The sequence below is a fragment of the Diplodia corticola genome (assembly GCF_001883845.1).
Source record: "Diplodia corticola strain CBS 112549 chromosome Unknown scaffold108, whole genome shotgun sequence".
Lineage (NCBI taxonomy): Eukaryota > Fungi > Ascomycota > Dothideomycetes > Botryosphaeriales > Botryosphaeriaceae > Diplodia > Diplodia corticola.
In genome coordinates this window covers 1,137-13,892 of record NW_017971587.1, presented here as the reverse complement: position 1 = coordinate 13,892, position 12,756 = coordinate 1,137, and the positions used below count along the sequence as shown (strand labels likewise).

The 12,756-nt window shown below is 59.1% G+C and overlaps 2 protein-coding genes across 2 annotated transcripts; both read right to left on the bottom strand.

The window, feature by feature from the left end:
- Nucleotides 1-113: 113 nt before the first annotated feature.
- BKCO1_1080002 (uncharacterized protein) lies at nucleotides 114-1,511 on the bottom strand (the record flags this gene model as incomplete). Its single annotated transcript, XM_020270240.1, has 1 exon — nucleotides 114-1,511. The coding sequence occupies one exon, from the start codon at nucleotides 1,509-1,511 to the stop codon at nucleotides 114-116; it is 1,398 nt and encodes a 465-aa protein (XP_020125106.1).
- Nucleotides 1,512-4,808: 3,297 nt separating this feature from the next.
- BKCO1_1080001 (uncharacterized protein) lies at nucleotides 4,809-7,028 on the bottom strand (the record flags this gene model as incomplete). Its single annotated transcript, XM_020270234.1, has 4 exons — nucleotides 4,809-5,237; nucleotides 5,404-6,632; nucleotides 6,681-6,958; nucleotides 7,006-7,028. The coding sequence occupies 4 exons, from the start codon at nucleotides 7,026-7,028 to the stop codon at nucleotides 4,809-4,811; spliced, it is 1,959 nt and encodes a 652-aa protein (XP_020125108.1).
- Nucleotides 7,029-12,756: the final 5,728 nt, after the last annotated feature.

Genomic DNA, 12,756 nt, shown 5'->3' with positions numbered 1-12,756 from the left:
GGTCAGAGGAAGAAGCGAGAGACAAAATGTCATTTTTAATTTTTTTTTGGGGTTTTTATATGCTTTTTGCGATGACGAGGGCTTTGCTCGTGGTATGTAGAAGTGTTCCTTCCCTAATGTTCCAAGGGATCTTCACTGTTTTGATCAACAGTACGCCCTATCGCGCCACCGATCGAACAAAAAATCATAAAGGGCACACAGAGCCACAGCCACGGATTCGCCTTGCCATCCCCCCTCTTCGAAAGCGCCGTGCCATCCCCCCTCTTCGCAAGCGCCGTGCCGGGGTTCCCCTTCACGAGAGGCGGCGACCACCCAAACATGTCGTCGTCGTCGTACCAACCCCTCTTCGAAAGCGCCGTCGTGACGGGCCCACCGCTCTGGCCGCTCTGGCCGCCGCCGCCGTTGCCGTTGTTGTTGTTGTTGTCCGCCGCGATGTACGTGTCGGCGATGCGGCTGTCGACCACGGTGCTGCCCTGCCGCACCTCGCTCCCCTGCAGCGCCGAGTTGCCCACGGTGCTCGCGTCGCGCACCTGCGTCTGCTCGAGCGTCGAGTCGGCCACGACGCTGCCGTCCAGCACGCTGCTGCGGTCCACGGTGCTGTTCGACACGTTGCTCGACTCGTCGATGTTGTTGTTGCTGCCGCCGTAGCTGTTGCCATTACCATTTCCATTTCCATTACCATTACCGCCATTACCGTTGCCATTGCCATCGCCACCGTTGCCGCCGCTGCCGTTGTTAGGAGATGCTGACGACTTCCCCGCAATCTTGGCGTCCACGACGACGCCGCCCGACACGGTCGCGCCGTCGCCGACGCTGCTGTTGGCCAGCGTCGCGCCCACCACGGTCGCGTCCGACAGCGTGCAGTTGGCCAGCGTGCTGTTGACCACGGTGCTGTCGGTGATGCGGCACGCGGCGATGGTGGACCCCGCCACGGTGCTGCCGCCGCTCTGCTCGGGGGTGGGCGGGGCGGGCTGCTGGGGGTGCTGGCCGTTGGGGTGCTTGGATTGGCGGGAGGCGGGGTTGGGGGTGGGGGTGGAGGCGGGGTTGTTGTTGTTGTTGCCGGTGGTGGTGGTGGTGGTGTCGGTGTTGCCCTTGTCGGTGTTGCTGCCGTCGTTGTTGTTGTTGTTGTCGCCGCCTGCGTTCGAGGCCGGGGTGGGAGTCGGGGCGGTCGCGTTTGCGATGCTGTTCCTGATGTCCTTCTGGAGACTCTGAAGGGTGGGAACTCCGGGGGCGATGCGCTTCTCGAAGGTGGGAGATGGAGCATGCCAGTAATAATCAGGTATCAACATCCTGGCGACATGAGGCGTGGGAGCCGGAGTAGAGAGAGCGGACTCGGAAGACGGAGTTTTGGCATCAGAGGGATGAGTAGGGAGCCCGGGGAAGGGGCTGGGCCAGCGATCTTCCGGGTGGGGAGTGTAGGTCTCGCCCTGCACCCGCGCTATGTTGCGCTGGACTGGGGAAGCCGTGGCGAGGAGGGCACAGAGGCCCGAGAGGAAAATGGAAAGTCTCATGGCGGCTGCCTACCTCCCGAAGGGCTTCTTCGTCTTTCCTCGGAGCTGTGTAGGCAAAAGATGGATTGCGATTCGAGACTCTTAAATATCCCTTCTGTAGGGGTCCATCTCTTCGCATATTGTATGTTCAATGAGGCCCAACCGTTTCGTTGACTCGCAACCCTCATGATTCCAAGCTGCGTGAACTTGAACCGTGGGTTTGGGGTGAACGCCCTGGCGTTGGTGCTGAAATTTTTGTCGACCTTGTTGACTCTTTTGTCGGAAAGTTGGCGCCGCTTGCTGGCGGAGGCGGTTGAGTGAGCTGTTTTTCCGCCCTGTATGAGCCATTCTTCGCCCTAAGTCCTTGTGTTGGACTAGGTAGGTGGCGGGATAGGGATTGGCGGCGGAAAATTATATTACTAATGCGAGATTACCCGACGACTTTTCTAGTCAGCCAATTAAAGAGTAGAATTAGCTAACGCTAAGCCTAATATGGAATCCTAATCTTCTCCGGCTGACAACGACGAACGTAACACCCCAGCTACGCGTCGGCAGGCACGCCACCACTCGAGCCAGTAAGCGGAGGGCCGAAAGTGGAAACACACGACTGCTACTACCCGACAATTTGAGGTTTTAGTAAGTAACAGTTTAAAGCATATACCGTTGTAGAGTACTAGAAGAAGAGCCGATCCGGGCCTGAATCAAGTATGCCCCAAAGCTTCGTTGTTAATTCAGTCACAAGTTTAGCGCTAGATCGCACTGAATAGGGCAAGGGCTTGAGGCATTTTATTAAGACTTATATTTTTAGATTTTTTTCTGGTCTCCTAAAGAGAAGGAGAATTTAGGTCCTTTACGTGGTAGGTCGAATTTTTTTCCCTCCCTTTTTTCCCCCGCACATTGGTTTTCTTATCCGCTCCAAACCTCAACCATGCAGTCCAGAAAAAAACCTGATTGGCCGGAGAGCCGCTTGGTTATACGAGACCCGGCTATGTGCCTTGCAATCCCTGCAGGGTAGATATGGTTGAGGTAACAAAGGAGGATAGATTGGAAATAAGCGTCATGTATTTCGCACGCCTAGTAATAGTATCGAAAGTACCGGGGTTATGCTCCCTTACCATCCAAAGGATTCGTCTGCCTAAGCAGGCATACTCTCAAGGCATCGAGACGCTTAAAGGCCATACACTGCAACCTACAAGCTAAAACCCTAGCACGTTGTGGTGTTTGCGACGTCTCGGCTCTTGCTGCTGCAGAATTTGTCATGGACTGTTCTGTTCGGGGTGTTGGGGATGGAATATACTGCTTGATTAAAAATTACCAGTTTAGGTTTAGGCGATTCCCTTCTATACATACTACGCTTTGTATAGAGCCCATCAAGGGCCGGATCACTCTATTGCTAGCACGTGGCACCGGTAGGCATCGACCATGGCGGATCCAAAACCGAGCAACGTAGAGACGCAACATTGGTGGCCCTCGGCTTTTGCGCGAACGCCGGAGCGGCGTACGTCGGAACCCACAACCCATGGTTTTGACGGGTAGGAGTACGGGACACAGGGATGAAACCGACGGTGCTGGAACTAACCGTTCGGATGAAGATGGGATAGGCGTATTGGTGTTGGGGTTACTGCGTTCAGAATCAGTAGACGAGATGCCCCCATTCAACTTCGTGTCCAAGAATAGGGAGTTGATATTGTTGCTAAAGTTGGCCCTTTACCACCGCCCGGCAAGCTCCAGAGAAAGGGGTGTGACGCAGGCGGTCTTCGGACCCAGCCTCTCGGCCGTTTCGCGTCCATCCCGGGTGAAGCTGGCCGGGTCGGGAATGAGAATCTGCACATCAGAAACCAGGGGAGTTGGACTGAGAAGATGACGAGGGTGGCGGCTGCACGACTCGTCAAATCCGACGGAATAAGCATGTGTCGTTACATGCGTGGCCCTGATGAGGCGCCTGAGACGGATGGACAATCCAAAAAGGCTTCAATACCCGCCTGTAACAAGGGGTACGAGTCAGTACAGGCCATCCTTGATCACGACCGAGAAGAAGGAGCAAAAAACGACGTGTTCTGTACCTTAGTATATAGCACGGAGCATTGGTGGAGACGGCGACCGGGGGTGGCGATGGGCGCGCGGGAACGGGTGCTGATCGTCAGACAATGACGCCGCAAGTATCGTACCTGTGCAGGTCCGGCGCAAGCCCCGCCAGGCCTACTCCCCGGTACCCGCATGCTGGGTACGCGCGCGCGGATGCTCTTACTGGACGTAGAAGGTGGATGGGTGGAGGCGGACCGGGTTGGAGTGGGTTCTTCCACCACAGTGGAGCTGGGATGAATAAGGGCAATTGTGGCTGAGCTGGACGACGGTGACAGCCGGCGGCACGGACAGCATTACTCGCACCGCCCCGGTCAGGGAGGCTGTGCGGGTGGGTGGGTGAGTGGGGGGTTGGAGAAAGGCGGGACTAGGGAGTCGCTCCTCGAACAGAGGAGTTGGAAAGAGCTCCGTTGTGGCGTTAGCCTGTCTCAGCCCGGCCTTGTTATAGCTATGGGCAGATCTTAAGAGAACCCCATCAATGCGGTGTCGGGTGTGCCAGTCCCGACGAGAAGGCTGCCTCTTCACCGGCGGAGAATCGTCATTGGATCAGTTTGGTCCGTGTTGTAGACGCTTTTCAGCATCGAAGCGAGGCTTTGGCCTCCTGTCTGTATTTCGAGATTGCTGCAGGCAGCCTTGGTGGCGTCCAACCGGACTGAAGAATTGAGCAATGACGCGTAGACGGAACATGACAAAAACACCGCTGATATTCCCTTTTTGACGCTTCTCGCCTACACACGTCAAAGCATGTGCTAAACAAAGCTCTCAAGTGCCGAAAACACGCCGGAGCTATGCAATCCTCTACCTAGCTACTACCTACTGTCGTAACTTCGTGATTAGAGGAAGTCCAAATAAAGATGATACCCTTGGAAAATGACTTCGATAGCGACAGTCGGGAAAGAACAGCAGCACAGCAAACAGAGATAGAAACCAAAAACGTGAGATACAGAAACAAGCCAATGCCTAAATCCAGATGAATGCATGTCCCACCAGAACTCATCCAAGCGCCATAACTCGGGGGGGAAAAAAAGGGATATATGTAAAAGACCGCCATGCCACCCATTTATCGCGACATCGAAGGGGTATCGGATAAGAATGGAACAGGACAAGGAGGGAAACTGAAGTAAAGGACCACCCACAAATAGAAGTAAGAACAGTGTTCTTCATCCTACACGGCAACATAAACACGACACCTTACAAACAGCTTGAGGCCGTCGACGAAAGACATCTACATCATGGTCAGATCATGCCAGCCCAGTTGCCCGCTCCAAAGCCTTTTATCGAGCTGCTGACAACGCTGTCGTGTTGCTGGTGGTGCGGCCCTGGAACATGGACTAGATGGTTCATGTATGAATGCTGCGGCGTTTGATGCGGTTGCTGATGCATTGGCTGTTGTTGCGACAGCATTGGCCCACGCCCACCCCGGGGGGAAGGCGTCGAGTCACTGGCGGGCGTCGAGACGCCGTATGCCGCCGAGTCGCCAACGGACTGCTCCGGCTTGATCGACGGAGTGGCCTGCTGGGGGTGACTGCTGCTGTTGGGGCGCGACGATGACGATAGCGAGATGGCAGTCGAAGGCCGATTGCTGTTGGTATTGCGAGCCGTCTGCTGAGAGGACGTTTCGCGGCGACGCTTGGGACCATCTTTTGCCTTGGGATGAGTGTGACACTACGGGAAACGTATCAGTGAACAATTCAAGACTGCAGCAGACTGTTGATCCGCAGTGGCAATAGGAGGCGTAGACACGGAGCGTAAAGGGGGTAGAGCTCGATGGTGGGTATTAAAGGGCTGGATACCGGGGTCGTTGCCAGAGGACATGGGCAGGATCCCTTACCTTGTAAGCGTGCCTGAACCAGGTGGTGCCTTTCTTCTTGCTGCTGACAAGCGCTACCCAGTCGCCGCAGCTGCCGCACAAGCCTTCCCACACGTCCAAGTTGCCCTCTGTGCGACGAGTATCCTGCGGACCCTGGAAGGCGGCGCCCGTGTTCGCACTGACGCCATGCGTGAACGACTTGTCGTACCAATAAGCGCTATTCTTCAGCACGAGCCACCTGCCCGGCTTGCACAGTCCACACCAGCCCTCGCGCTTGTTGCCGTGGCCACGGACCCAGCGGGGCGTGTAGAGATCGCCCTCGAAGCGCAATTCCTGCTCCTTGGGCATCATGTCGGGATCCGCCGGATGAAAGTCCGACTCCGGGGGGTCGCAGGGATCCTGCTGCAGGGATGCGTACAGATTGGGCTGCTCGGAGAAGTCGGCGAAGTGGGCGGAGCAGCCGTGGTGCTGGTGGTCATTGCTCTGGAGCAGGCCATACATGCCCTGGGACGGGACGGGGCGGGGGGCCTCCAATTGGTAGCGCTGGTGGGGAGGGGAGAACAGAGGCCCCTGAGTCGAAGGCAGCGGATGCGGCTGCGAGGAAAGCACGTATTGGGACTGCGGGCGGTGCATGCTCATGGTGCTCGGGGCGAAGCCGGGCATGGACTGCTGGGGATGCGGATTCAGGCGCTGGCCGTAGTTGGCGAAGCGGTCCTGGACCTGATGGACGGCGAGAGCCGGGGTGGAGGTGGGGGCGCCGGTCATGCCGGTGGACCATCTCTTGGCGCGGTCGCTGTCCAGGGTGTAGGGCGAGGAGCGGACGGCCGGGTGCTGGTGGGGGTGAGGGCCGGGCGAGGCGCCGCCGCGGCTGACGGTCCGCACGGGATCGTGGCGCTGCGGGGAGGTCAGGGGCGACAGGAGGTTGTTTGGCGGATCCATCGAGGCCCAGCTGTCATAGTCAGACGCTGTGTACGAGTGGGTGTCGGTCTCGGACGAAAAGTCATCGTACGTGGAAACGTCGGGCATGAAGCCGGTGCCGGTGCTCGTGGTGGAGAAGGAGGCGCCCGAGAAGCGCTGGGACGGGTTGTGCAGGTAGGTGGTGTTGGGGTCCTGGCGCATGGTGGGGTTCTGCCTGAGGTCAATGATGGGCGAGTCCTCGTCGTGGGCCATGAAGGGGTGGCTGAAGTCGGGCATGTCTGGATCCATGTTAGGATAGTCCATCATCTCGCACGCCTTTTGACACCATGATTCTGCGGAGGCCGTCAGGATTAATATCAGCGTGCTGGCGGGCGACGTACCCGTGTCTTGGTGGGCGGGGGCAGGGTAGCACTCGGAGGCCTGGTGGTAGTGGTACTTCTGCGGCTGGTGGGCGGGCACGGAGGCGGGCGGCTGGGGCTTGGACATGAGGTCCGGCGGCGGCAGCGGCCACGTGCTGGCTGGCTGAAAGGAGGCCGAGGTGTGGGTGGATTGCGGTTGCGGTTGCACGGAAGCATTGCCATACGAATACATCATCTGCGGGCCGGGGCGCGAGGGATCCTGGACGAAAATATCGGGCGCACCAAGCGATGGACGATATCTTTATACAACGTCAGTGGTGTTGGCGGCGTGGGGTGGGCGACGTACTGGGGTTGTGCATTGAATTCCATTTTTAACGCTCCCGTCTAGGCTGGGCGCGCAACGAGTTAGCACGCTGGGTTGCATGATGACTGCCGGACCCTTCCAGGGAGCCGTGCAGGCGGCACGCCTGGCGCCTGGCTGGAGACGGTGACGCCGACGAGCCGCAGACGCAAGGGAGGGCTCACTAGACTTGGGCTCTGCGCTGCTGTAGAACGTGGCGATCAAAGGAATGTACAGAGCAAGGTACCGTGGTCGCAGCCGGCGCGAGCGGGTAGCAGTGCTCCAGGAGGAAACCGGAAAACGAGCGAGGGTGCGGAGGGAGCCAAAAGAGTGACAGGGCCAAGGTAGGGGAAGGCAGGCAGGGCGGCGGCTGTAAGTATATGGCGCGGCCAGAGTGATCGCTCCGCCTGCGTCGCCCACGATGGCCATCAGACGGACAGGCGCCTTGGCTGCAGCATTCTGGAACGGCGCGCTGCCTCTCTCCACTGTAGCAGAAGCCGAGCGCTGCGCGCACGCCCATAGGGCAGAAGCTTGGCCGGCAGACGGCCGGCACTGGCGCGCTGGCCGGGCATCGTGCACTCGCCGCTTGGGAGCGCCCCGAAACGGATGCCGTTTCAGGAGGCTGCTCGATCGGGCACTCGGAGAATAGTCGACGGAGTCGGCTGCCAGCCGCGACGAGGAGTCGGCCATGCTGGCACTCTGAAACTGCTGCGCGGCGAAGCGAAGGTGCCCGCCGCCCCTGCCGCAGAGTCGGCACTAGGCCAAGCTAGGCCAAGCCAAGCCGCCGCGAACAGGCGGCTCAACTCTCCGCTTCCCATGTCCACCCGTCCACCTCCGCCGCTGCGACACCACCCCCGCGCGTCACCGTTGCATGCCACCATGCCGCCCTGCCGCCCTGCCGCCCTGCCGCCACGCCGCCACGCCCTGCTGAGCCGCCACGCCCTGAGCCGCCTGCGCCCGCCGTCGCTGCCAGCTCGTCGCCCGCGCCGCTATCGAACAATAATAATGCCCGAGTCGCACCGCTCGCTCGCTCGCTCGCTCGCTCGCTCGGCTATTCTCGCGCGTGCCAGCCGCGGGCGGGCGCTGCTGCGGGTTTGATCGCCGTGGAGCCTCTCGCCGGGGCCTCGGGTGTCGGATGACTTTGCTCGCGACGGCCGGTCCACCGCGTGGAAACGTGACGGGCTGCAGACGAGGCGCACCGGCTGCCGGCGCGGGGATGATCAGCGCGCTGCGAGTCAACTGCCACCGTCTTAGCCCAAAGCCCCTCGTGTCAATCTCCCGGCAACACGCCATGCTCCCGGCCCGCATGCTGACGGCACAACGCCCCAGATCCAGCTCCAGCGCATGATCGCAGCGCGAGAGCCTTACTACTTTGGCCGCCGCCTGCAGTGCGCGAATGTCTTTGTGCCACCCGCGCCGCCATCCACAGCCTTCGCCGAGCACGTTCACAGCCCGCTCAGGCCCCGGTCCCTGCCCGCCTCGCCGTGCAACACCACGTCGCCAATTGCGTTGCCACGGCCCGCCCTCGACCCAGAGCCGGCTAGCTGACCAGCGGCACGCCAGAGCTTGTTCGGCAGGCGCCATATCGCGACGCCGTCGAACCAATGCCGCCGCCGCCGCATCTGGCGGCCCCGTCGACAATCCACGGCCACTCGCCCCGACGCGACTGGCTCTCGATTTCCGGCGCATCTCGCGCCCAAGGCCAGCCGCATCGTGGCAGATGATCTCGCTGACGTCCGTTGCAGATTGCTGGCTGACCGTCCCCAGCTGAAAGCCTCCGATGCCAGCCGCCTGCTGCAGGTCATTGTCTCGTGCGTCGGCACAATCGCGCAACGCTGCTCGTGCGGGCCTTGAGGCAAACGCCTTCTTACCGCCAGAGTGGCCAAGCGCCAGGGAGGGCAAGATTATAGGCAAAAACGCTCCCGACCCGGACACGAGTCCCATCCGCCGCTCTTCCTTCAGGGCTGCCATTTGTAGGGGCAGCCCACCCTAGCAGACCGCTCAGACGACCGGCTGGCAAATCATGAGGATCAGATGCCAGAGCAGATCACGATAACGACGCACGTTTGGCATGGGACCGGTCAAGCCAGTGAGCACTACATCGGATCAATCACCAACCACGAGGAGCAGATGCCACGGTCGCACCGGCGGGGCTCTTGCGATTCTGGCTTTCCTTTTGACGATCCATTCCTTGCATCGCGCCCAGGGTATGAGGCACGACGACAAAATCAGGAAGAAACTGCATTTGTGCGTCCGACTAAAAAGAACCACGGCGCGCCATGTTGCTGGCTTCGAGGGGCGTGCGCCCTCCGCGCTACGTGCGGAAGGCGGGAAAAGCAATTACCGCAGCATCGTTCGCAACCTGATCGCTTCGGCGGGGCATATGCGGACCCTGAATATTCAAGAAAGACACGGATTGGCGTGCCGACTTGTCGTACAGATCCGCAGGAGAGCCAAAAGGCGCCGAGAATGGCCCGCCGTCGCTTGACAACCACCTTCGAAGCCACTGCGCGCAATTATCGACTTGGTCCAACGCCGATGCCGTTGGCACGATGCGCCATTGTCGCTGCCTGATTCCCTGAGCAAAGATGAGCCAGCGCCAAGCGGCGCGTACCTGACCACGGGGTGGAGAGCCTGACCCAGATTTTTCAGGCAATCATGGAGCGCATGACGACGGCGTTTGCCTCGTCTTGATCTTGACAGCGGCAGGGAGACGGCGATTCCACACTGACGAGGGCGACGAGACAACCTTGCGCAATTCACCACGCTAGCCCAAATCGCGGGCCAGCGCAGCATGAACACCACCAGCCACGCCGCACGACATCGAGACGTCTCAACTACCTCCAATGTGGCGATTCTCACAAGGTCACTCGGACTGGCCCGCCCCGCGATAGACTTGCGCCCGTGTTGCACCGCACACGAATGCTTCGAAAGGAATGTTTGCAGGACTGCTAAGCCAGTGCTAAGCGGCGTGGTGGCGTTGGCTCCGCATTCTGAGAGCCACACGGTTTTTGGCCGGTACACCATCCAGATGCACGTTGCCTGTGCCCGAATCTAGGCATTACCCACGGACCATACCGAAAGACTTTAGCCTGGATTCGGCGACGGCCGTTGACAATAATGGCGGATTTCCTCAGTGCTGCACGCGGTCCCCACGTCACCCCCCCCTTGGCTGGCTTCCGCGGTTCAACAAGACGTCGAGTGACGGCAGGCCCGTGAGGCGATGTAACGGCTGCTACCGCGGCTTCCACCAGCCCTACCGAAGTTGCAGCATGTCTGTCCGCTAATAGGACTCCTCGCTACCAGCCGAACTGACAGGGCGCTAACGGCTTCTCCGTGCGCCGTTAACGGCCAAAGTGGCGTGCCTGTCAGCATTAAGGTTCACGCGGTGCCAAGGTACGCGCCTTAACAAAGACGGTAAGCATCCAGACCTCACTTCTTGAGACCAAATGCCCATGGAAAATTCGCCGATAGAACAGGGTAGGATGCCACATGGTCAATCAAGGGGTTTGTGAAAAGGATGATGATGGTCATGCCTACCGGCTAAAATGCAGCCCACAACAGTTACTGAAGAATGTTCCATCGACCATTTCTCACGCGCAGTGGAACGGCCTCGGCATTCCAATGATGGCTTCTGTAGTGCAAACGACAGCCTATTCCTTCCTCAGGAGGTTGGCGCACACAGCATCTTCTTCAGCACGTTGCTTTTCCTTTGCCTTACAGCCCTTTTTTCTTGGCCATCAATGTGCATATTTGGCTTATGGTTGCACCACCGCGACGCTGTGAGCCTAGATTGTGCGGAGGCGCCGTGTGGGCATCGGGTCTCTCCTGGGATTGATGTCGATCGCAGAGTGGAGCGTGTTTCTGCACGCATCCACTACCGAAAATCCTGCGATATAACAAGGCATTCGTCCAATGACATTTGATGCCGCCAAGTACGCTCTGGATGAAGGGGTCATAGGGTTTTTTGTGATTGGCCGTCGACTCTGTTAAGCTCGGACAGGCAGCGATCTCGTGACGGTGGCCCGTACTCTGTATGCCGTAGCCTCGAGTGGAGACTTCTCTGCGGTGGTAGCTCTACCTGCAAGCGCTACAGCAGGTCTCGGCAGGGATGCAAGCCATCTTCGATCGGGTTGTCTGCCTCCTCGCTGTTGCTGGCTCACGCCGTTGTCCTCGACCAAGTGGTTCGGATGGTTGTGCTGATCACTTCAACGGGAGATGGCCGTATCGTTGATAGGAGCAGATGAGTGTCACAGCCCCTTTTCCCACCCCTCCACGACCCTTTTTTGTCTCGTAGTCCGCACATCAACGGTACAATCAGAAGAGAGGGATTTGAAATGCTCACACAGATGGCGTTCCATGATTCCAAGTGCATGAGCGACGGGCCAGCTCGTCTGCAGCCTCTCGATTAATTCGGCGATAATCAACCGAGTCCGAGTGATGGCAAGCTCATCAAGAACATGACAGACCGTGGGCCTCTCAATGTAGACAGAGGCACGTCAACCATTGTCACAAGATTGGCGTTGACGGATGAAACATGTATCTCGGTGCGTCGATTTCTGAAACGTTGCGCCTTGCTTCCCCGGCTCGCTCGGACCAACGCTTGCCGGTCCTGAATAGGACTCTGACGGGTTTTCTTTAGATGACGGTTGATCCCGCGACACGTTGCCCATGTCAACCTCTAACGCGCGTCTTTTTCGTCTCTCCGCGTCAACTGCTCGCTGCGTTTCTTATCTTTCCATCTATCAAGGTGATACGGTTGTGCTGATGTGGCCCCCCTCGGCACCGGAGATGGCGGGGGGTTGCAGCCGCCCAAAGGAGGAAGACGATGCTTTTGAAACGTGCTAACTGAAAAGGTATCGGAGGAAGAAGGGCAGTGGAGAGCGGAACGGACGGGATACGGCTCCACGCTTGCTGCGGCTGAGCAGCAGCGGATCAGTCAGGCGCTTCTGGGAAAAGGCCATTCTTTCCCGATTCGTCGTGCTCCTTCGTCGGCATCGCTCCGTCGGTACAGAGACCAGGCGGGTGGTTCCGGCAGTGCGTCACCTATACGGTCCTTTCACCACTCCAAGCCCTCGCTGACCGATGCGCGCCCACAAGGTTGGAATGTTCGGCAGTCGGCCCGTCGTCGGCCCATCGTCGAGATGCGTCTTCTCAGCTGCGGGAAACCAAGAGGAGAGAGCAATGTGTTGATCACGGGGGTTGCCAATGGGGTAGGAGATGCGCGAAGGAAGGTCGATCCAAGTGGGTTGCATTCTTGCAATATGGCGTACCTGTGGGCCTGGGCCCGCCCTCTCTCTCTCTCATTCTCCCCCTCTTCATCTATTTTGTTCGGGGACGGTGTGGCCGGCGTTACGAGTGGTATATGCTGAGTAAGGAACGCTGACGGCGACACTGATCGCGTGCTGCCGCTCGTGTCCTCTAGGGCTACGTCTGCCACCGCCCACCACGCTCTAAACAGACCACCGGACACTTAGCAGCGGTGAGGCGCGCGCCGAGCCCCATAAGATAGACAGTTATAAGAGCCGGTGTGCTCTTGTCTTCCACCACCCCCTACCGAGACTGAATATCGACAAGGCTGGCGGCCGCTTCCTCTCCTAGGGAACCCTTGTTCAGCGGCGGTGGCCCATGCTCCAATAGTCCCTGGTCCCGTACGAGCAATCGGCCGCGTGCCCTCGTTTCGAAGTCCGCGGTGTGGCGGTGGAGGAGGCGAGGTCCCCCAATCGAACGAGGTTCGCCGTGGCATTCGCCCGGCGG